The following is a 25241-nucleotide window of genomic DNA, read 5'->3' on the forward strand; positions in this document are numbered from 1 at the left end:
TTGAGAGCCATAAGTTTAATGGAATGAAGTTCTCTTGATCGAACCTCTAACATAGGATGCATATCCCGTATAGAATCATTTCATGTCATGCACCTTATGTATGTTTTTAATATTGATTGAATCAATATTATCTTTCAAGAAGGGCGTGTTCGCGGAGTTTGATTTATGAGGTCGAGCTTGTGTAGAGTTTTACTTGGAAGCTTTGAGGTGGGCTTTATATCCAACACATTAAGTGTGGATAAAATTTATCAAGTATATATGAATGATTTTTTAATTTAGTCATTTAGGATTAGTTCTCATCTGTCTTAATTTGTTTTGATTTGCAGGAAGGAAATGGAGGAGTATGTAAAGTACATGATTGAGGTGAGGGAACTAATGGCAGAGTTGTTCTCAGAAGCCTTAGGCCTTCCCACTGATTACTTGTCCAAAATGGAGTGCATGATAAGTCAGTCTATATCATGTTTGTATTATCCAGCTTGTCTTGAGCCTCACAAGACCTTAGGAGCCCCCTAGCATTCCGACACCAATTTCCTCACCTTGCTCATTCGGGACACCCTCGGCGGCCTTCAGATGCTTCGCGACAACCAATGGGTTGATGTACCGCCCGTCCCTGGGCCCTCATCGCCAACTTCGGTGATCCCATGCAGGTCATCACACCCTCACTTAATTACACAACAATTATACATTAAAAAACAAAAAATAATTGAGACTCAATTATTAGCATTATAAATTTTTTAAAAATAATCTTAATTTATGACGCAAAAGAAAACGTCTTTAAGCTGACAACAAACTATCTTAACGTTTTGCTTTTTAGAACGCTTCTAATTGTTTCCCCTAATTGGACTGAATCGATAAGGACACTTTATGAAGCGTTGGTGGTATAAATGGACACACACATTAACGTCATTAATAGCATTAGAAGTGTCCTTATCCATTCTTTTTGTTGTAGTGTACTATATTAATTTTTTGTTATTTTCATTTTGTTTATTGATTATAATTGTCATTTGCAGATTCTTAGCAACGAGAAGTTCATAAGCGTGGAGCACAGAGTGCTGTCGCAGTTGGAGGGGCTGAAGAATCCGAGCATCCGAGCAGCAGGGAAGCCGTTTGGTCCGATCAAAGAGCTGGTCGCCAAAGAGAAGCCTGCGGTGTATAGAGACTTCATGTTTAAAGAGTACTTCCAATACTATAAAGTCAAAGGAGCTCGTGTTGAATCTGCCTTCGATTATTACATGATTAATAAATGATTTAGCTTAATAGTCTGGCGCGTTTGTTGTTGTCAATGACCTTTCAAGCTTTATGATTCACAATAGTTTGCACAAAATTGAAACCTTTCGTAACGCATAAGTATGTTCAAAATCAGAGAGCTCCGTGGAGATTGATGATGAAGGAATTAAGGAGATGTGGGTTGTTTTGATCAAGTGTTGTTTTAAATGCTTGGGCCACTTCTCTTCTTTTAAGTTTTTGGGCCTCTTTAATTAAACAACTGGGTTTGGGTTTGAATTAGGCTAACTCTTTGGATCTTTAAGGATACTGAGTTGTACTCTAAAACCATAAAAATTAGATCAAACTAGTATTATCATTTTTTGCTAAATGGAGTAAAAAATAAAGGCATGCCCCTCATTCAGTAGACCAAATGCAATAAAATATGAAGAAAAATATAGAGAATAAAGTAGTATAGATCATCCCACCTCTCTCACTTGTCCTTATAAAATCAACTCATCATATCATATCATTCACAACTTCTACTATATATTAAAAAAAAATTTAAATACAAATCATATTAAGTACTCCGTAGCATTTTAGTTGTTGATGAATATGACAGGAACAGGTTCCCCTTGTGGCGCCTGCAAATTCCTGAGGCGAAAATGTGTGAGAGGTTGCGTTTTCGCCCCCTATTTTTGCCACGAGCAAGGCGCCGCTCACTTCGCAGCCATTCACAAGGTCTTTGGAGCTAGCAACGTGTCAAAGCTCCTCGCCCACCTCCCCGTCTCCCACCGCTGTGAGGCCGCTATCACCATCGCCTACGAAGCTCAGGCCAGGCTTCAAGATCCCATCTACGGCTGCGTTTCCCACATCTTCGCCCTTCAACATCAGGTTTTAACTTCTTTTTCCATAAATCGGTTTGAATAATCTTTGAATTTAGTTAATTGTCTCATGCTATCTTGCGTATTTTAAAAATAGCAAATCTTTCCATTGTCGTCTCTTAAAAACAGAAACTTTCAAACTTTCTATTTTTGGAAATCTTTAATCCCATGTACATCAATTTACACCACTACAATAAAGTGGACCCCACAATTCACTAACATTGATTTAATTACTTTTTCTCTTCCTCTCTTTTACTTTACCTATTATGCATTAAAATTTGTGTCGCTTCAAAGGTTTCTATTTTTAAAATTTATTTTTATGTTGGAAGGTTGTGAATCTACAAGCACAACTGGCTTCTCTTAAGGAACAAGCAGCCCATTCCATCATAACTGCACCAAACCATAATGGGAAATTCTACTCTGATTTATCTCAGAATCAGGGGTTTTTAGGAGGTGAGAACTCTGGTTTTGTGGAAGAGAACAACCGCTCGTTTGAGAGCTTCGATTCGGGCTAGATGCAGTCGGAGGAGAGGCAATGGTCGTTTCAAGATGATCTCCACTCAGTTGCATTCAGATATATTCACCATTAATTTCTACTATACTTTTTGTATGCAAACTCTGATGATGAACACATATTTCTGAAACCCTAGCTAGAAATGCTTGTCACCGTGTAACTTTGGATAAATATACATATATAAGAAATAATAATTGGTAGCTTACTTTATTTTCCTAATTAGCTATTGAAACCTACATGCATCTAACACATAATCAGGGCATTGTTATACTTTCCCCTTTTGACATTAAACCTAAATAGGTAGCTTCTGTTTTAGAGATATTCTTAATTTCTTAGGTTGTAACTGTAACTAACTCTTGGGATCGGTCATGAGTTTTAACCTTCCAATTAATAACAAATACTCCCTCCGTCTATGACTAAAATGTCTCATATTTGACATGCACGGGTTTTATGAAATTATTTCACTTGATGTAGTAAAGTGGGTAGAAAAGATAGTGAAATGTGTGTCCTACTTTTATATATTGGTTTTATAATAAAATCGGAGTGAAATGAGTCAGTGGAATGTGAGGGTCCACTTAATAAAAGTGAAATGAGACATTTATCGGCGGCCGAACGAAATAGAACAAATGAGGCATTTAATGGCGGACGGATAAAATAGTTACTGAAATCTTAAAAATAGTTGATTAGTTTTGCATTCTTTTGATAACAGAACTTGTTAATTTTATACTAATAAGAAGGGATATATAAACTATGAGTCTCATTATATGCAAATCCCTCCTTATTGTCGAACTGCAGAAGTTTACCAAATTAGGGTTTATAGGTCTAGTTTTTATGGATGAGATGCACAAATGTATAAATGTATAAATTAGGTCACGAGCCTCTTTTACTTCAGCCCATGGCAAATAAGTCATAAAATATTAGGAGGATTTAACTTCATTCCAGAATATATTACTTAATTCCAATATGTTTTTACTTTATTCCAATAAGATTATTACTTCATTCCAGTACATACATATTGTTTCGCAGACGGAGACGTCAAGACTATCCCGTCGACGTTGTGATAGTCCAAAAATTCCAGCTATGACAACAAAATGAAGTGATAGCCTAATTAAATGGTGCAATAAGCACACTGAATGATGTAATAAACTATTTGAATGAAGTATGTGTAGAAACATTTAAAATCACACTGGAACCTACTGGAATGAAATAATAACGTTTTTGAATGAAGTAATAAACCTACTGGAATGAATTGTATTTTCTAAAGTGAATAAAGTAAAAACTTAGTTTAATGAATTCGAATGAAGCAAGAGTTGAATCATTTCAAAACCTATTGGAAGTAAGTAAAAATATAATGTAGTTTCGAGGCATTACGTACTGCAATGAAGTAATAAACCTACTACAATGAAGTAAAATGGGCTTGTAATGAAGACCGAAATAATTTACACAGCAGCGCATCTCATCAAAAAAACTAGATCTAATGGCCCTAATTTGGTCTCTAGTTCGGTCTTGAAAATTAGTTCGACATTGATCACAACTCTATAAACTATTTTTCGTAACTCTGTCCGATTTCCTAATTCCAGTTACCATTTCGTTCTATTATTATTGTATACAGTAATTTCTGCTTCTATTTGTATTTTTTTTTACTCTTTACTACTCCCTTCGTCCACCATTAAATTAAATGTCCCGTTTTTCATTTTTCGTCTGTCCGTCAATAAATGTCCCATTTCATTTTTATTATATTTGGTAAGTGGACCTTACATTCCACTAACTCATTTCACTAACATTTTATTATAAAACCAATATTTAAAAGTAGATCCACATTCCACTAACTTTTCTACCCACTTTACTACACAAAGTCAAACAATTTTTTAAAACTCGTACCGGTCAAATATGAGACATTTAATTTGAGACATTTAATTAGGTACGGAAGGAGTAATATTTTAGGTGGTTCAAAGTCATTAATTGATAATGTATAATTCCATCAACAACTTCTCTTATTCATTTTTCTCCTCTTTATATGATTACTTGAACATACTACATGACAACATAATAACATATGAGACATTTAATTAAGTGTATAAATGAATAAATTTGATGCTGGCGCGAATAACTATTTAAGTATGAAAATTGGCGGTTGATTCCATTATTTGATGTTAATGTCTCAAAACAAAAATTGATGACGACGAGGATTAGCCTTGCCATGCATCTCTGACTTAGTTTATAAACGAAGCCTTTTTATTATTTAGCTTAAAAAATAGAAAATGAGTTTGATTCCAAAAGGAAACCCATTCGTCCATCTTAGAAGCCTTTTTCAGAAATATTGTTGCCTCGCTGTAATTGATGAATTATTATAATTATTCTTTTTTGATTAGTTTATTAGCAATGTTGTAAATATTAAATTGAGTTTAATTAAATCATCTCCCACGTAGATACATTGATGTAGAGTTGTGATAAAAAAAAGAATAAATTAAATCCTGATGTATAACTAAATAACTAAACATGGATATAATTTTTAATTGATTCAGTTCATACAAAGGGAGTTATGAAATGCATAAGATTGAACTAATTTATTTTTTCTAAATTACATCTATATTTACCATGACCTAAAATGATATAAAAATGTCCCTAGAAGTATCTAAAATGATCATGTTCCCAATGAATATATATTCCTACATTAAATAGATTTGATAACACAAGGCAAATATTTCTCTTCTTTTATTGTGGATGAAAAATAAAATAATTGCAGCATCTTACTTTGTTAAATCTTTTTATCGTACTTTGGTTCACCTATCTACCTTTAAAACTTTTAGTATTCAAACATGCTTCAATTTGCAGTTCAAATTATATGTGTATAAACAAAAACAAAAACTAATACTGTTCAATTAATGGCAGAGTCATGTCGGGACATTCAAACAACAAATCAAAATATATCATCAAAAATTAATTTCTAATTTTTCTAATCAAATTGTCATCTCAGAATATTAATTGCCTCAACGCCGAAATGAAGTTTGAAAGTGGTCACATGCCGCTTGACTAAAAGTTGTTTTTCCCCTTATGAATTCAACATCACCTTTTTCTAAATGGATTATTAACTATGGTTATCGTTTCTTTTACTTCTCCTTGTATCTATTTCTAGTCCAACTTTCTAGCAATAATGGCTCATTCAAACTTATAAATCCATTGTGTCATCTTCTTTCCCAAAAAGACTGAACTAGTTTTGCGCTAAAAATGACCCTTCAACTAATTGGTCAACATTTTCATAATCATAAATTAACTAAGTGTACGTGTGGGGTTTGGAAAAGAAGTATGTTTGTTGATTAAGTTGATAAACTTTCCAAATCAACTAAGCAAGAATGTGGCAGAGTGCAATGAGTAAAGGGGACATTTGGTCTAAACATTAGAGTACATTTTTTGTTATTTAGCTCTATTAAAATTGTGTATCCTTTATACTAATATTAGGTTGACCTACCCAATAAAACCATAAATCATAGACCAAGTGAATCCACTTTTTGATTATATGTTACTTATCTCAACTGTGCATTTGCTTCACTAATAATTATATATAAGCTTTTTTTTTTTTTTAAAAAGAAGGTTATATATGAGCTTTTCCGGTCACAGTGTACATGCATATATAAATGAATCGATTCTTCATTATTTTATTTATTTGATATTTAAAATTTCATATATATCATTAATTGTCACCTTCTATTTTCAAATATTAGCCTTGTTGACAAATTTGTTCGAAAAAGATACTCCCGTCTAAGCTTCTGCTATTAATTGTTCCATTTTATATTAACAACAATTTTGAGAAATAGTACTATGAAGCAGCATGAGCGAAAAAAGTTTGTGACCGTGAATCTCACTTTTACGTATTAATATTATAATTTAATAAAAATGAAAAGAGTTATTAAAAGATTGCAGTACTATTTATTCATACAAATGAAATCATCTAAAAATCACAAAATTGAAATATTTAGGGGAATGATCAATTGCTAACTTTTTTAAGTTGCTAACTCATCAACGCAGTGTATTAAAAATGTCAACACGATGACATTAAAATGTCAACACATAATTTTTTTGAACTTTAATATAATGTGTTGATATTATGTGTTGATATTTTGATGTCACCGTGTTGACATTTTTAATACACTATATTGATGAGTTAGCAGAGTTAACAATTTAAATAGTTAGCAATATAATGCTCTTTATATCTATAAATTATGTTGGACAAAGAAATTTTTGTAATTCAAATATAAATAAATTATACTACTATATAGTTTATCAATTGTAAATTGATAATGCTAAATAGAGAACACGTGCAATGAACACATGCCTTACCAATATATAGAAAATTGATATAGTGAATATGTGTTTCTAAAATCTAATTAATTTATGCTTTCTTTGGGTAAAGTTAATTAAAGTGTTCCTTTCTGATAATACTATATCTTATATAGTTTATCAATTGTAAATTGATAATGCTAAATAGAGAACACGTGCAATGAACACATGCCTTACCAATATATAGAAAATTGATATAGTGAATATGTGTTTCTAAAATCTAAATAATATATGCTTTCTTTGGGTAAAGTTAATTAAAGTGTTCCATTCTGATAGTACTATATCTAAGAATACGTATGGTATTTTGTGAGCAAAGTAGTAATTAGATCACACGGACTTAGCAAGTCTTATAAGGTTATATGCACACGTGTGAGTGCTGATGAGATCGTACACAATCTTTTTGTTCTCCATCAAAATAATTAGCAATAATTAAAGCTCTAATCTCTAACATTGTAGGTATAGATCTTTTAGTTAGCCGCTTAACAAAGACTAAGCAAACAATCGTTTTACTAACGGATTTACTAGTGGAATGTTTTGTTTATTTGAGGGACTAGTAGAATGTTATTCATTGCTAAATATCGATCAACATTTGATCATCACTAAGTAGTTCCTGTCATATTATTTATTTGATGAATAATATGACAGGAACAGGTTTTCCTTGTGGCGCCTGCAAATTCCTGAGGCGAAAATGCGTGAGAAGTTGCGTATTCACTCTATACCTCTGTCACGAGCAAGGCGCCGCTCACTTCGCAGCCATTCACAAGGTCTTCAGAGCTAGCAACGTGTACAAGCTCCTCTGGCCCCAGCTAAAACGACACATTTTTTTTTCACAATTATTTTGAAAAATAATACTCCCTCCGTCCCGGCTAAGATGACACATTGCTTAGCCGGCACGGGATTTTAGGAATTATTGGTTAAAGTGTTTAATTGGAGAGAGAGAAGGTGGATGTAAGTATTAAAGTAGAGAGATAAAGAAAGATGAATATTTTAATAGGAGTGAAAAAAAGTGGTTGAGTGTATTAATTGGAGAGAGAAAGTTACCAAAAAAGGAAATGTGTCATCTTAGTTGGGACAAACTAAAAAAGAAAACGTGTCATCTTAAGCGGGACGGAGGGAGTAATAAATAGTTCAAGTAACGCAGATGAAAATAATGTAAAAGAGTCTCTTCTATATTATGCTCTCTCTTACTTTACTTTCTCTCTACTTTAAATACTCCCTCCGTCCTCCATTAAATTCCCATTTTTTATTTTTCGTCCGTCCGACAATAAATGTCTCATTTCACTTTTACTATATTTGTTAGGTGGACGACTCATTCTACTAACTTATTCCACTCACATTTTATTATAACCTAATATATAAAACTAGGACTCACATTCTACTAACTTTTTCTATTCACTTTTCTTTATTAAGTCAAACAATTTGTTAAATTCGAGCCTAAAATATGTGACATTTATTCATGGATGGAGGGTGTATTTATTACTCCTATCATTTTCCCAAAATACTTGGAAAAAAAAATGTGTCATCTTAGCTGACACAGAGGAAAAATTCTACCCTGATTTATCTCAAAATCAGTATGAGAAATCTGGTTTTGTGGAAGAGAATAATCAGTCGTTTGGGAGCGAGATGCAATGGCCGTTTAAGGATGATCTCCACTCAGTTGCATTCAGGTATATTCACCATTAATTTCTACTATATATTTACGGCTTTTGTTTACCAAATTTTTGTATTCAAACTTTGATGATGAACACACATTTCTGAAAACCCTAGCTATAAATGCTTGTTCACCGCCACCTATGACTGTTTTCTTAGCTCATGTGTCATCGTAACTTTGGACAAACATATACTCCATATCAGAAATAATTTGGTGGCTTACTTTATTTTCCTAAATAGCTATTGAGACTTACATCTAACACATAATCAGGACACTGTTATACTTTCCCCTTTATGCAACTACAGTTAGTTAATTTACGGCCAATTACTCCCTCCTTCCATAAAAAAATGTTTCATTTTATTATTTTGGAATCTTCACAATTTAAATTCTCATTTACCTTTTTTTTCTCTTCTAAGTTTACAAAGGGAGTCTTTTATTTATTTAGTTTTAACAAATAGAAAGTGAGTTGGATTTCAAAAGGAAGCTCATTCGTTCACCCCAAAAGTCTTTTTCAGAAATATTGTTGCCTCGTTGTAATTGATGAATTATTACAATTATATATTCTATTTTGTTAATTTTATTAGCAAACTTGTAAATATTGAAATGAGTTTAATTAAATCATATCCCTCATAGATACATTGACATAGAGTAGGTAGTTAAGAAATCATTAAATTTTAATGCATACTCTCTCCGTCTCCAAAGAATATGCATTTTAAGTTCGGCACTGATTTTAATGTAAAATTGGTAAAGTAAGATAGAGGTAGAGAGAAAAAGTAAATAATGTATTATTAGTGGAGAATGAGTTCCACTTCATTAGAAAGAAAAGAATTCCAAAATTAGAACGTGCATATTCTTGTGGGACGGACTATAATGGAAGAGTACATATTCTTGTAGGACGGATGGAGTAATAAATAATTATCTTTAGATAACATGAAGGTAGTTTTTAAATCGATTCAGTTCATACAAGGATGAGCTATCCAATACATAAGATAGTATGAAATAAATGATTTTAGAATAACCTCTGTGTTTATCATGAACTAAAACGATTTAAAAATGATCCTTGTATAATTTGAAAATGTTCTCCGCATTTAATTATTTGATGTACTAAAGTTTTGTTATGCATTGTATATGTTACCATAAATATATGTTCCTGTATTAATGAATTTTGTTAATACAAAATTCTCTTCTTTGTTATGAAGATGAAAAATAAGGCATTAAATTAAATAATTGCAGCATCTTACTTTGTCTAATCTTTTCAATCGTAAAGTTCACCTTTTTCATTGAAAAGTTTTAGTATTCAAACATGCTTTAATTGACAGTGCATATTACTAGTATATATAGAAACAAAACAATAACTAATACTGTTCAATTGATGGCCTAGTCATGTCGGGATATTTAAACAACAAATCAAAAGAGAGCATCAAAAATTGGTTTCTAATTTTTTAAATAAAGCTTTTGTTGTCATCTCAGAATACTAATTGCCTCAACGCCGAAATGAAGTCACATGCCGCTTGACCAACAGTTGTTTTTTCCTTATGAATTCGACGTCACTTTTTTTAAAAGAATTATTAAATATTTGTTTTACTTCTTGTTGTTTCTATTCTAGTTAAACTATCTAGCAATAAGGGTCACATTCAAACTTATTAATTCTTTTGGTGTTTTTCTTTTTTCGTATGCTCAAAAGAAACGTAATTCATATCAGTTTGCATTAAGCTCATGCATGAAGAAGTGAAGATTTTACAAATAATTACAGTACATAAATGTAAAAGAAAAAGTCTTGCTTGCTCTCATCCTAAAAATTATACTAGTAGATATGTGAACTCTGATCATGATAACTGATAATAGTCGTAAAAAAATCAAATACCCAGCTATCTATGCTTAGGCACAATTTAATTGCCTGTCTTTAATTGGATTCATTTTGGCAAATTCTTTTCCTTCTTTTAAAACTGAATTTCTATTGAAATAATCAATTCTATTCAGTCAACAACTAGGCTCCATTTTGTCATTTTCTTTCCCAAAAAGGATGAACTAGTTTAGCACTAAAAATGACCCTTCAACCAATTAGTCAACATTTTCATAATCATAAATTAATTAAGTTATATTTTAGTTGATTAAGTTGATAAACATTCCAAATCAACTAAGCAAGGATGTGGCACAGTGCAATGAGTAAAGGGGACATATTGTCTATACATTAGAGTACATTTTTTGTTATTCAGTATATCCACTTTGATTATACTACTAATCCCAACCGTGCATTTGCTTCACTGATGATTACTCCCTCGTTACCACAATAGATGACACACTTAGATAATGACACAAGATTTTAAGAGACACTATTTTATGTGTTAGGTGAAGAGAGAAAATAGTACTCCCTCCGTCGCTTAAATTTTGTCACATTTTTCCATTTCCGCCTGTCCCACAAAATTTGTCACATTTCACTTTTTAGATTTTTGGTAGTGAACTTCATATTCCACTAACTCATTCTAACTCACATTTTATTATAAAACTACTATAAAAAAGCATGACTCACTTACCACTAACTTTTTCAACTCACTTTCTATTACATTTCTTGAAACCCCGTGCCCGGTTAAAGTGTAACAAAATTTAAGGGACGGGGGAGTATATTTATATTAATGTGACAAAGGATTTTTTTCCAAAAAAGGAAATATGACATCTTTTATGGGATAAACTAAAAAGTAAAGTGTGACATCTATTATGGGACAGAGAGAGTACTATACTATTATTCTATGAGGTTTTTCGGTCACTATCTGTGGATGGGAATATATAGTTAATCACATGCGGAGTGGGAGATGATCCAAACAAAAATGCAGCCCAAAAATCTTGGTTCTAGGATTAGGTGATCTAATGGTAAATAATTGATAAAAAACAAATAAGGTCATTATTAATCAGTTTTATGTCATTTTACAAAATCTGGGTTTGATGTCATTTTCAGTTTTAGGTCCACCATTATTAAAATGACCTGAAAAGACACTTTCCAAAAATGTCATTATTTTTAGCTAACAATGACCTAAATGAAGAATTATTTGCCCAATTAACTTGCGTGATACAACTCAACCCTACTTCACGGTCGACAGAGAATTATTGTGTTTTGCAAGCGAACTGACTGATATTCTTCGTCAGGAGTGAGAGCCTCTTAACATACACCTGCTAATATAGCCGGTAACAATACGTTTATATAGTAGTAGCAGATATACTTTTCCAATTTTTGTTACTACTTATTATACACAGTGGCAGACCTATATGGAGGGGTGGCGTGGCATTGGAATCCCCAACGATTTGAACTATTATATCCATATATATAATCTACAAATTTCTTAATATGGTATTAGGTCAAGTGGTGGGGGTATCTGCCTTAAAAATTTCATAAACTTGAGAACCGAGTACAAGTACCTGAGCCTACAATACTTTTTTTTTAACGTTTACTTGTCCTAATTTCTTTATATTTCTCTTCATTTTGTGTTATGTCATTTTGGCACCATTTTTTAACGTTTTCTTGTCCAAATTTCGTTATATTCTCTTTATTTTGTATTATGTCATTTTGGCACCCCCAATGTAAAATTCCTGGGTTCGCCACTGAATATAGGAAGATAACTTTAAGATGCACCATGTCTTGTTAATGTAAAATGAAGAAAGTGGTTTTAAACTTCAATGTCGAACCATATTAGTCCAGTTTTCATCTGTGATTACAACAAAAGATCTTATAGATAGAATAAACTTAAGTCCTAGACGACAGCCTTTATTTTTGTATCATTGACTAGTTGCTTAAATTTTGAGGGGCTCAACAAGCACCATTTTGATCCATTCTTTGGACTTGATGGGATTGGCATAGCAATCATCATCCGAATAGAGAAGGTGGATGACGCGACCAAGATTAAATACACGCATAAGGATTGGCATAGATGCCGGTCTTGGCTCGAGACATTCTTGATTCATATCCTTCCACGCATTCTTCACTTGTCGACGGAGTTCAGCACAAGCTTCCTCCTTCGACATACCATATTGTTTCATGTAACAATCCACCGATGAGGGTTTCTCCTCATACTACACATGTAGGAAAGAGAGTGATCCAGATCATATTCATTTCAACTTGTTATAACTAGTACAAAAATTTAATACGCACCTCATCTCCGACTAAATCGTCCATCAATCGACAAATTGTTGATGATGCTACAACGATCAGAGGTTCATTTGTAATCCAATCAAAATCTTCTTTTCTCACTCGATTTCCCATACCCACTAAAGAGGTAGTTGACAATGTCATGTAGCCACATGATACAAGGGAGACCTTCATATACTCCTCCACCGTTGGAATATACATATTATACAACCAATTTGGCTCTTCGAAATATGCCATCACTAGTTTTTTCATCTGCGAGTTATTTTTTAATTAACTAAAAACAATATTTATACCATTGCATATTTATCTTTGTAACATATACACATGCACATACATCTTTTATTGCGTAGTGAACAAGGTATGATTCTCCTGTCTTCACCATTTCATCTTCTATTTCAATATATGTTTCAATAAGGCTTTTGTAGCACATTTGGATGTAAAGTGGCAAATCGTCCAAGGTCGTGTTAACATCCCAACTGAAACACTCCATAAATCGAAAAAACATTAGATCGAATATAGTATATTAGAATAAGTACGAAAAAGGATTGATATCGAACCATTGAATTGCATCAGTCAAAATTTGTAGTTCATGTAGCGTTGCATATTCGTACGTGTCGTCAATGATGGAAGCCATACTAATGCATTTAAGCAATATTCTTCTTGCTTTAGCATAGCATGGCTCAAAGTAGACCCCAAGCATCCAAAAGAAGCACTCCACAAGTCTGTCTCTTGCATAAGGCATTTTGTTCCCCACATCCAATTTCTTCCACCACCTAAAAGTAGTTCTTATAAGGCATAAATATATATACTATCTTCGTTCCATTCTATTAGACACATTTCTTGTTCGTCCCAAGATTTTATACACTATTGTTATGCGAGTTAAGTAGCCAAAGAATAATGTAGAAGGCATAATAAGTACAGAGAATAGTGTTTTTATTTAAGAGAAATATATCAAATATAGTGGAACGTCCCTGAAAGAAAAATGCATCTGTTAGAAATGGACCCACCCCCTTAAAAGGCCTCATAAGGGGGAGGGTTCTCCACTTTTATATAGATTACATGGGATTTTCACCAATTATGAAGACATAAATTAAGAGATCTTAACACGCCCCTGCACATGTGGGCCGGAATGACACATCGGACTTCCATCACGTATTCACCGGAGTTGACAATAAAAGATAAAGAGATGAAATTATCATCGACTTGGACCCCCATCCTTTGATACCATATTAGAAATGTGTTAACTCACCTCTTAAACATAATATATTATATCTAACCTTGTAGCATCACTCAGCTCTCTCTGGTGCATCTTCTGCACAATATTGAAATCCAACTTGGCAAAATTCAGCACCATTTCATTATGCATCTCGTCTTCTTCGTATACAGCTATGAACTTTCTAGCACCCAATCTTGTGAGAGTTTTGTGGATTGGCATATTCAGAATCAAGGCTTCGTTAACACGTTTAGAAAGAGGAACTTTGGCCATCTTGTTGAGTAGTGACGCATGAAGATGAGACGAACAAAAGTCTATTGCTCGGTCCAAAATCTCATCTCCATGTGTCCCAAGATGTGCTGCTTCATATAAGTTCAACAAACCTTCAACATTATTTTCCAACGATGCCACAAAATTTCCTTCATTGTCAATGAATTTGCGGAACACGTCTGTTCAAGTAAAACTAGTAATTAATAAGATTAAGATTGAAATTACTATGATCTCAATCCCTTATATCATGTTTAAAAAATAAATGAATTACTTCGTCTTAATGAAATGAATTAGTGGAACATATGACCTATTTACGACATAATAAAAATGAAATGAGACATGCCGGACATCATAAAATGGCCTAATAAGAAATTTAATGAGAGAGATACTATTGAGTCTTGGTTGAAACATGCAGGGGCTAGCGGGATAAAGCCGCAATGTTACAAAACCATTCTCCCTCCGTCCACACTACTTGATACACTTCTTTTCCGCAGTCATCTTAGAAAAAATGATAATAAATATTTAAACTGGAGAAAAAGAAGTGTATCAAGTAGCGTGGAACAGAGGGAGTATGATTTTGGAATGATTGTAAATTAAGTTACAATCATTACTAATTTTATTGACTAATTTTGGAATGATTGTAATTTAAGTGTATCAAGTAGCGTGGGACCGTGAAGGTGCGATGTAAAGAATTTCATAAATAAAAAGTGGACTAATTTTATGGCTCAGACTAAAATAGAAAAAATAGATTACATATGGGGACGTAGGGAATATAACATTTTATTGAATTCTGATTAATCTCATCACTTTTGAAATCGGAATATAAAAACATAACTGGATTTTTTTTCTCAATTGTCCAATGATATAGTCGACGGGGGAATAATTGTCATTTAAATCAAAATTTTTTATAGAGTACCTGTCAATTAGATAAGTTCTGAAATTGTAATATAAAATTGGAGTAAAGTATAATTTTGGTTTTAAACATATGGCCAAAAAACGAAGTTGGTCCAGAACATTCACTTTTGAAAATAGACTTATAAACAAACGAAAACATCATTGAAGTAGTCCTTTTCAGTGGCGGAGCCACGGTGGGGCTGGGGGGCCCTTGGGCCCCTCAGCCATTCGAAGTTTGTCTATATATTATATATGTATGAAATACTTAATTAATGTTGAAGTAGCACAGCTGGTTTGGTTATTTGCCTTGTCACTTAGGGAGCCAGGTACAATCCCCCCTCTGACCATTTTGATCGAAATAGTTTTCCACTCCTATTTGGATTTTATAATTTGTTTTGAATAAACAACTTTGTTTTATAATCATAAAAAAAGATTTTCACAATTTAAGAATAATAATTACTATTTCTTCAATCTATGCATTTTATTATAAAAAATAAAAATACATAAGTAAATAATATTTACAATAATTTATCTCATTATCCAATCTCTCACACACAATTCTTTACTACTTATGTTCGAGTTGTTTCAGCCCCGCTTATACTAAAAATACTCAACAAATATTAACACTAATCTGGGTCCCCCAGAATTAAAATTTTGGTTCCGCCACTGGTCCTTTTTTTACAGTTCCAAAAAAAAAATAGCGGTCAACGCTAACTAACAAAATTTTGACCTAATTAGAATATTAATCCATAATTAAATAAAATAAAATATAAATATAAAAAAATAATAAAGAAATTCCCCTTTTTTGATCAATCTCATAATTTTTTTTAGTTCGGTCATTACTTGTTCTATGAGTAGCCTGGCCTATAAAGGGGGTATACAGAGGAACATGCTTACCACATGGGACGTTGTAACCTTCTTGTCTAAGGAGTCGAAAACGAAGAGCCACAATGCGAAGATCATCGTTGTCTTCACTATTTTGGTGCTTGTATCTATCATGAATATATTTTAAGGATTCCTCGATTTCATTTTTAAAATGATATTCCACTCCTAGACGCTGAATCACATCGATGAGATCCAATTTACACGTTGAATCATCTGGAGTTTGAGCTAGCAATTTTCTGACCATTTCTTTTTTCGTTGTGAGTTCTTCTTGTTCGGCATCACTAATTTTCTACACTCGGGTAGCTTTTTCTTCGTTAGACAAAATAATAGAAAGATACAATATGAAATGAATAAAAAATAGGGTTTTTCACTGATTAGGGTTGAAGATGAGATGATAATCATGAGATACAATGTAATATTAACATTATGGAGGCAGACCACAATATATTATCACATGCCAAGCTTAATTTTGAGAATAAAGCAATCGAACTAGAGATATGATTAGACACGGTCTTTAGTCACAAGTAAACATATGACAACCCCCCTATTATTCATAAACATGCAAAGACACATTAAAAATGAAGAATACATATGTAACTAGTTTTTCTTAAGAATATATTTACCGTGTTATCTGAATTATATTTGAGGAAGAAGTCTCCCCATATGGATGGATGAAATTTTGCAGATTTACGAATTTCATCTAAGGTCTTGCCGTTCTTGGATGGAACAGGTAGTGAACATATCTCCATCTTACTCTATATGACTATATATGTTTCTAAACTCTGTGAAAGAGAGAGATGAATATTGGTATTTCATTTGACGAAATGTGGAGATACTTATAGGCATTTGTTGTTACAAACTCAACTAAAAAATTTCAACGAGCTTAACGACATAAAAAAACGAAATGCATGTGCTTAATTTATTTTCTTGTCGACCCTTAATCGTTTCTACCTTCATAAAAAACTAAAATGATTTCTAATATTATCTCGTTTGTTAAATATCTATTATTTATAGACTCAATACCATAAATAAAATTAAATATGCAGTAAATGACGTCGGCTTGAATTTGAATAGTAAACTCTATCAGATGATCAATTATGGGTTGTACTTTAGGTAATGGATAACAATTTAGTGAGTAGTTTGATGTGAATTAAATTGAACTAAATTTGGATTTTTGTACGTATACGGTCTTGAATGTTGTATTAGGCATGATAAGGAAGAAAGAGGAGGAACGTAGTTTTTGTATATTCCTTGATGATTATTACTTCACATGGTGTACCTTTAAATAGGCATTATAAGAGTGTATACAATTGACTTGTCAAGTGGGTGGGCCGGCCCTGCCCAGCCCAGGCCCGCTGAGGCCCGCCTATATTGAGGCTCAGTCCGGCCCAGGCCCATGTCTGAGGCGGGCTGGGCTAGGCCAGGCTTTTTCTAATTTTGCTTAGCCCAACCCGGCCCGGCCGAGGCCCACTTGCCACGTGGGTCGGGGCTGGACTATGCCGGACTGGGCTTTGTTTAATTATTTTTGTTTTTGTCTTTTAAATATATGCTAAATTTATTTTATGCAAAAATAAAACATATAACTTGTAGTAGTATTTATATCTCATTAACTAAATCTAAATTTTTATTGACTTTGTATTTACAATACTTTTCATGTTTTTTATTCTATTTAACAATACATGTATAACTAAATAAATAATCAATATTGTTAATTTTGTTAGTAGATGATGATGATATATCAGTTGATATTGTATTTTTAAAAATACAAGTATATGAACTAACTAACAAATTTAAAGAATTGTATAATTATTCATCAAATATTAAATTCTGAATACGTAATATGCTTTAAGTTAAACTTTAGAACCATCTTTTTTACATCTTGGATAAAAAAATATAAGAAAAATTAGATGTAGTCAAAGATTGAATGTTGCATTCATGATTTGATTGGAAACTTATGTTGATATTAAACTATTACTCCCTCCGTCCGGCGCTAGGAGTCCCGGTTGAGTTGGGTGCTGGTTTTAAGAAATGTTTGAGGGTGTGATAATGGATTGTAGGACCCATTTGCATTATTATTTGCTTTATTCTTTGGATGTGTTTTTACTTGTGCTTTTTAGTGTTTTATTTTATACTCCCTCCGTCCACAAAAAATAGGGCAATTGGTGTATAACATGAGTTTTAATGTAGAATTCGTAAAGTAAGAGAGAAGGGAAAAAGTAAGAGAGAATGAGAAAAAGTAAGTGAGAAGTAGTGTTAGTGAAATGATGTGTAGGGTTATTATTTGTTGAAAACTTTCTATAAATGAATGTGCTCTATTTTTTGTGGACGACCAAAAATGGTAAATGAGCCTTTTTTTGTGGACGGAGGGAGTAATATTTTTCTTTCTGTCTAATCGGTACTCCTAATGCCGGACGTATGAATATGGTCAACCGGGACTCCTAATGCCGGGCGGAGGGAGTATTGTTTAAGTCCATTAAGAGACATCTAAAAAATTGATATGATATAGATAAAATTAACACATCTCGTGCACAAGATGACATGCATAAATAGAGAAATACACTATTAAAAGTAATTAATCACCTAATTACATTTAAAAAAACAGTTTATAGAAGGTGGGCCTCTAATAGGCCCCAGGGCTGGGCCCGGGTTTACAAAATGGCCCAATTAGAGCCCACCTCACCTAATGAGCCCAGCCCAGGCCCACTTCATTTCACTGGTGGGTCAGGCCAGCTCAACCTAGCTACAACTCTATATACAAGTAGAGGTGCCCACGGTTACGGTTCAGAAGTGTTGGTTCGGGTTTTGGAAATTGCCTAACCGGAACCAAACCGAACCGCGAGGGTGTTTCGCGGTTATGGTTACGTTTCCGGTTTCGGTTTCGGTTTCGATTTAGGTTCCTAACCACCGATTTTCTAATGGTTTTTTATGGTTTCGAACCATCGGTTTTCGGCTGTTTTTTGTGGTTATGGCTCGGTTTCACGGTTTCCGGTGTTTTTCACGGTTCCCGCACGATTTTAGTTCGAAAATTTTTGAACCTTAACCGAACCATGGGTCTAAAATCGACAGTTTCGGTTCGAATAAATTCTGACGGTTCTGGTTCGGAACCATAACCGCAGGTTACGGTTTCGCGGTTATCGGCCGGAATCGTAAACCTTGGGCACCTCTTTTAAAACAAGGAATAGTATCAATCTATTCTCTAATTGTATCAATCTAATCCCTAATTGTATCAATGCATTTTGGGAGTATCATTGTGATTGATCTCCACAATTTTTTCTGATGCACTATTTATTAGGACTAAATAATTCTGCAAGTATACAAGGTATATATAGTATAGCTAAAGGTCAGTACTGGATATTGAACACAAGGAAAACATACACAAATTGTCTACCTTCTATTAAGCTTCTTCTACTATTTAGAGAAAACAAAGATTTGGGATTTTTAAAAATAAAAACTTGTAAAAACAGAAAAAAGCAACAATTGCAGATAAATCACAGAGATAAAGCACATGAGATAAGAGAATTACAGGGATGTGCTTTCATAGTTATGGTTATATAAATTCCATTTAAAACACCCTAGCACAGTTCATACTTCACTAGAACAAGTCACATAAGGTTTGCCCATGCGACACAAGCGTAGATTACATACACTTGCGTCAATCCTAGATTTGAAACTCCCAAAAGCTCCTAAGACCCTCAAGATGTGGACTGACATTGCAACCTTTCACGATGGATAATCTAATTCCATCTAGGTCGTAAAATTCTTTTTTTCTTTGTTTAGAACTGACCGTGTTACCTTAAAGTGGACGCCACCCACTACGGGTCTACTAAAACAAAGACTTAGACTTTGTTAAGTTAACTCATACATTTAAACATGCAATTAACATCCATTAAATGTAAAACATAACAACATTATGACAAAAATAATCTGTTTTATTCCTTGGAAAATAAAATAAGAGTTTTACAATATTCAATCACTAGAAACGTGATTTCTAGTATACAAACTCTAACAATCTCCCACTTATACTGAAAGCGGATTGAGGTCTTGTATTAGTCGAACTCCCATTCCTTCAACATGGCTCTCAAACGGCTTGACCGCTAATGCCTTCGTGAAAGGATCTGCCAGGTTGTTTTCTGACTCAATCTTGACCACTTGTATGTCTCCTCTCTGCACTATCTCTAATGATATGATACTTCCTCTCTATGTGCTTGCTCGCTTTATGAGCCCATGGTTCCCTCGAATTTTCCATAGCACCAGAATTGTCACAATAAATGGTGATTCTCTTGGGCATATTTGTAACCACACCTATGTCCAGATGAAGTTCTTAAGCCATACAACCTCTTTCGCAGCCTCCGAAGCGGCTATATATTAGGCTTCCATGGTAGAGTCTGCAATGCATTTCTGCTTTACACTTTTCCAAATCATAGCTCCTTCTCCTAAGGTAAACACATATCCGGAAGTTGATTTTCTCGAATCTACATCAGCTTGAAAGTCTGAATCTGTATATCCTAAAGGACAAAGCTCGGCTGCATTGTAAACTAGAACATAGTTCTTAGTCCGATTAAGGTACTTGAGTATGTTCTTTACGGCAGTCCAATGTCCTTGGCCGGGATTTGATTGATATCTTGCTACCATGCCAACAACAAAGCAAATGTCAGGTCTAGTACAAAGCATAGCATACATGAGACTACCAACAGCCGATGCATATGGTATCCTTCTCATCTCTGCTATCTCAGATGCTGTCTTTGGACACATCTCTTGAGATAAATGGATGCCGTGTCTAAACGGTAAGAAACCTTTCTTGCCATCTTGCATGCTAAAGTGTCTAAGTACTGTATCAATGTAAGATTCTTGGGATAAGCACAACGTTCCCTTTGCACGGTTGCAAAAAACCTTGATACCGAGAATGTGTCCCGCATCACTCATATCTTTCATCTCGAACTGGCTGGACAACCAAGTTCGTACTGATGAAAACATCTTTTTATTGTTTCCAATTAGAAGAATGTCATCTACACATAAAACTAAGAACACAACATTTCCTTTTTCAACCTTCTTGTAGACGCAGCTTTCATTAGGGCACTTTTTGAATCCAAACTTTTGAACAGTTTGATCGAAACACTGGTTCCATGATCTAGATTCTTGCTTGAGGCCATAAATGGCCTTCTTAAGCTTCCAAACCATTTGTTCCTTGCCCTTTACCACATATCCTTCGGGTTGTTCCATGTAGATGGTCTCCTCAAGACTCCCGTTTAAAAACGCAGTCTTAATGTCCATCTGCCATACTTCCCAATCCATGTTAGCTTCTATAGATAAAAGAATACGGATCGATTTGAGCATGGCTACTGGGGAGAAGGTCTCATCGTAACCAATGCTTTCCCTTTGAGTATACCCCTTAGCCACTAGTCTTGCGTTAAAGACTTTAACTCGTCCATCGGGTCCACGTTTACGTTTGTATATCCACTTGCTCCCAATGGCGGTACAGCCTTCGGGTAGGATGGACAAATCATAGACGTCTTTGTCTACCATTGATTGTAGTTTCGAATCCATTGCTTTCACCCATTCGCAATGATCGACATCTGTCTGCGCACTGTCCGAGGAGTGATCCATGCACTCTCCCAAACCAATGTATCTTTCGGGCTCATGAGAGACCCTCCCATTGCGATGCAGCACTACAACATTTGGAGTAGTAGTTGAAATTTCCGGAATTGTTGTTACACTAGGTACTTGTTCTTGGTTAATGGAACCGCACCATTTGATAAGTCAAAGTAGTGCATAATCAATACCGTATGCTCAATGCTAACATATGTAGATTAAGAAATATAATTTTATCAAGACCTAGTCTTTCAGTAGATAGCATAAAGACACGTCTTGCTGTTAGATCCGTTCAGTGCTATACCACACCAATGTCAAGTTATTTCAGTAAGGCTTAGAAATATGCGGACTGACATTGCAACCTTTCACGATAGGTAGCCAAAGCCTATCTAGGTTGTGAAATTCTTCTTTTTTTTTGCAAAGCATTGCATAGATCTGACCGTGTTACCTTAAAGTGGACGACGCCCACAACCGGTCTACTAAGCAAAAGACTTAGACTTTGTTTACTTCTTATGCATTTAAATGTTTGTAAAACATCTTATAAATGCACAAGCAAACACAATGTAATAATAATAGTGATTCTATTCGTGCGAGGCTGCTCGAATAATACTGAATCGAGTTAAAAGTGGATTATAGAGTTTTACGTATACAAGCAAGATTCTATTCGAGCGAAACTTGCTCGAAACATGCTTTTCAGTATACCAAACCTAACACCGGACACCCCACACTTTGAGATATTCTAGATTGGGCTTACGCCCAGTCCAAAACTCATATGGAGTAGTAGGAACTGATTTAGAAGGTAAATTGTCTAATATATGGCTTGCTGATAGCAAGGCATGTCACCAAAATGAAATTGGTAATCATGCATAACTCATCATCGAACGGGCCATGTTTAACAAGGTCCTATTCCATTCTTTCAGCTACGCCATTCTGCTGGGGTGTGCCCGGCGCAGTAAGTTGGGATTGAATTCCCGACGCTGATAAGTAGTCCAAAAACTCAGCACTTAGGTACTCGCCTCCGCGATCAGATCGCAGACATTTGATACTCTTGCCATGACGCGTCTCTACATTTAGGCTTTAACTCCTTGAACTTGTCAAAATTTTCAGATTTGTAGCGCATCAAATAGACGTATCCAATTTTCGAGAAGTCATCAATGAAGGTGATGAAGTATCGAAAACCGCCCCTTGCCTCGGTTGACATTGGTCCACACACATCAGTATGAACGAGCTCAAGTACTTCCTTGGCCCTATTACCCTTTTACCTAAAAGGTCTCTTAGTCATCTTGCCTTCCAAACAGGATTAACACTTTGAAAACGGTTCCTTCTCAAGACCTTTAATAAGATCTTGATCAACCATCGCATGAATCCTTCTCTCGTTGGCATGACTAAGTCTAAGGTGCCATAAGTACGTTTTGTTGGCATGAAACTGGTTTCTTAGAAACTTTCGATGTAGCATTGAGTTCTGATTTATGTTGATTAAACTGTGTAGAAGTGATTGTGTACAGATTGTTTTCCATGATACCACGACAGATATATGAACCATCTTTCTTAATAACGCAATTGTCATTAAAAGAAATCGAATATCTATCATAAGACAATTTAGAAACTGAAATTAAATTTCATCTAAAAGAAGGTATCAACAAAACATCCTTCAAAATCAAAAATCTATCACTACTAAAACGTAAATAAACGTCTCCCACTGCAACGGCCGCCACTTTAGTAGCGTCGCCCAGCTGGACTTCGATCCCACTATCATGTAACCATCTTGTCACCTGCATTAAGTCAGGATCAAAACATATATGATCAGTTGCTCCAGTATCAATAACCCAAGTATGAGTAGATGTCAAAGCCAAACATGACTCGACTACTAGAGCATGGTGCATACCTGTAGCCTTGCCCTTTTTAGGACAGTCTGGCTTCCAATGACCTTTCTCTCCACACTTGAAGCATTTTTCCAGTAGGCTTCTTATCGGCCTTCTTCTTCTTCTTCTTCTTCTTCTTCTTCTTCTTCTTCCCCTTAGCATTCTTAGCTGCCACTGGGTTCGGCGCCTTTTTCTTTCCTGCGCGAAGCTTAGGGCCAGAGGAATTAGGTGCCAAACCCAGCATAGCTACCTTAACTTGAACCATGAGGTCCTCTGCCGACTGAAGCTCAGTCAGCAGCTTAGCCAAAGTGTAATCCCGCTTGTTCATCTCGAAATTGAGCTTGAACTGCTGGAAGCTAGGGGGAAGACTCTGAAGGATTATAGTAATCTGGGACTCGGGATCGATCGTCCCTCCCAAAACCTCAATCTGGTTGAGGTGGCTCATCATCTCGAGGACATGTTGCCTCACAGATGTGCCTTCCTTCATAGTCTTCATCATGATACTCCGAAAGGCATGAGACTTAGTCGTTTGATTCTGAGTACCAAAAAGATTGCAAGATTTTGCATAATCTCGGCGGCAGTCGCCATGGCAGAATGTTGATGCTTGAGTACTGAAGACATTAATGCCAACATGTAGCTTAATGCACAAACTTGTACTCTTCTGCTGTGAGAACGATATCCAAATTTTGTTTACATTCTATGTAATTTTGACCCTCGAGTTTGTTTTCTTTGAGTATTGCAGAAAGAGGATTAAAAGACATCTTGACGGATTTTATTGCACTGTGAACAGAAAAATTTACTATTTGTCATAAACTTATGTGAGGAAATTGAGTAGATTAATGATAAAACTTTTCTAAATCTTACAACAGCAAAATTAAAAAATTGTACCCTCCAAAGGAGGTTAATACGCATTAAAATTTTGGCAATTTTACTGTTCACAACACCGGCGAATAGTCCAGAGACCACAATATGGCATGGCTGCCTAATGTTGCCTAAGCACGACCATCATATTAAGCATTACAGAATTTTATTTCTATAACACACTCCCATGACAATGTTCATGTGCTGATAACAAAATAAGCTATCTCATAAATTCTGATTGAACCCTGAAACTCGTAGTTCTTAGTTATTGTCCCCACAAAGCAGGTGGCGATAATATGAGGAACCACTTTCTAGTTCATTCTATTTATTATGTGAGAAGACTGCCCTTATGAACTTACTGTTTCGTAGGATTATTGTCCCCACAGGGTGGGTGGCGATAATATTAGAAACTAGCTTCACAAAATTTGGCAGTCCAACCGATGGGAACCATATATAAACTTTAAGTTCATAATTATTGCTTAGATATTTGGGATATGATTTTTCATTAATTATCCTTTAGCAATAAGGCAGATTGAGACTAATTAAATTCTATTGGTATTTAATTGACTGGATTAATTAATTAATTAATTCTAGAATTTAATTCTTATTCATGTCTTACTATAAGATATATCTAAAATAAAGTACATTATCTAAATCTTAATCAGACATGCAAAATTAAATTCAAAATTAAATCCATGTTCAAGATTAGGAAGAAATAAGCATATTATTTAATGTAATCTTACATATCTATCCTAATTAGGATTCTAGATATATAATATTTAGGAAACTATTAAATTATTCTTATCTATATCATCTAGGATATAAAATATTCCATAGATATAGAAAATAATCAAAATATTTCTAAAATCTAGGGAAATCTTCCCAAAATATTTTATTTTATTAAATAATATTATTTTTAATGATATCTTTTAATTTAGG

General features: G+C 34.3%; 3 protein-coding genes across 3 annotated transcripts; 2 read left to right on the forward strand and 1 right to left on the reverse strand.

The window, feature by feature from the left end:
* The first annotated feature begins 505 nt into the window (after positions 1-505).
* On the forward strand, positions 506-1389 carry LOC125207810 (1-aminocyclopropane-1-carboxylate oxidase homolog 12-like). Its single transcript, XM_048107343.1, has 2 exons — positions 506-647; positions 1011-1389. The coding sequence occupies exons 1-2, from the start codon at positions 642-644 to the stop codon at positions 1245-1247; spliced, it is 243 nt and encodes an 80-aa protein (XP_047963300.1). The 5' UTR covers positions 506-641; the 3' UTR covers positions 1248-1389.
* Positions 1390-1772: 383 nt separating this feature from the next.
* On the forward strand, positions 1773-2767 carry LOC125207725 (LOB domain-containing protein 29-like). Its single transcript, XM_048107230.1, has 2 exons — positions 1773-2097; positions 2417-2767. The coding sequence occupies exons 1-2, from the start codon at positions 1813-1815 to the stop codon at positions 2600-2602; spliced, it is 471 nt and encodes a 156-aa protein (XP_047963187.1). The 5' UTR covers positions 1773-1812; the 3' UTR covers positions 2603-2767.
* A 9485-nt stretch (positions 2768-12252) lies between these two features.
* Positions 12253-16779, reverse strand: LOC125207428 (bicyclo-germacrene synthase-like). The gene is made up of 7 exons (XM_048106800.1): positions 16614-16779; positions 16003-16279; positions 14006-14390; positions 13286-13501; positions 13063-13204; positions 12732-12980; positions 12253-12652 (listed from the first exon to the last, which is right to left on the reverse strand). The coding sequence occupies exons 1-7, from the start codon at positions 16737-16739 to the stop codon at positions 12374-12376; spliced, it is 1674 nt and encodes a 557-aa protein (XP_047962757.1). The 5' UTR covers positions 16740-16779; the 3' UTR covers positions 12253-12373.
* Positions 16780-25241: the final 8462 nt, after the last annotated feature.

This window comes from Salvia hispanica, chromosome 1 (genome assembly GCF_023119035.1).
Source record: "Salvia hispanica cultivar TCC Black 2014 chromosome 1, UniMelb_Shisp_WGS_1.0, whole genome shotgun sequence".
Taxonomy (NCBI): Eukaryota; Viridiplantae; Streptophyta; class Magnoliopsida; order Lamiales; family Lamiaceae; genus Salvia; species Salvia hispanica.

Bases quoted from the DNA above. Each gene is read 5' to 3' on its own strand.
- LOC125207725 (XM_048107230.1), top strand. From the start codon at position 1,813: ATGAATATGACAGGAACAGGTTCCCCTTGTGGCGCCTGCAAATTCCTG. The intron at 2,098-2,416 runs GTTTTAACTTCT...TTATGTTGGAAG, and splicing joins TCTTCGCCCTTCAACATCAG to GTTGTGAATCTACAAGCACA.
- LOC125207428 (XM_048106800.1), bottom strand. From the start codon at position 16,739: ATGGAGATATGTTCACTACCTGTTCCATCCAAGAACGGCAAGACCTTA. The intron at 16,280-16,613 runs GTAAATATATTC...ACCCGAGTGTAG, and splicing joins AATATAATTCAGATAACACG to AAAATTAGTGATGCCGAACA. The intron at 12,653-12,731 runs GTGCGTATTAAA...CTACATGTGTAG, and splicing joins ACGATTTAGTCGGAGATGAG to TATGAGGAGAAACCCTCATC.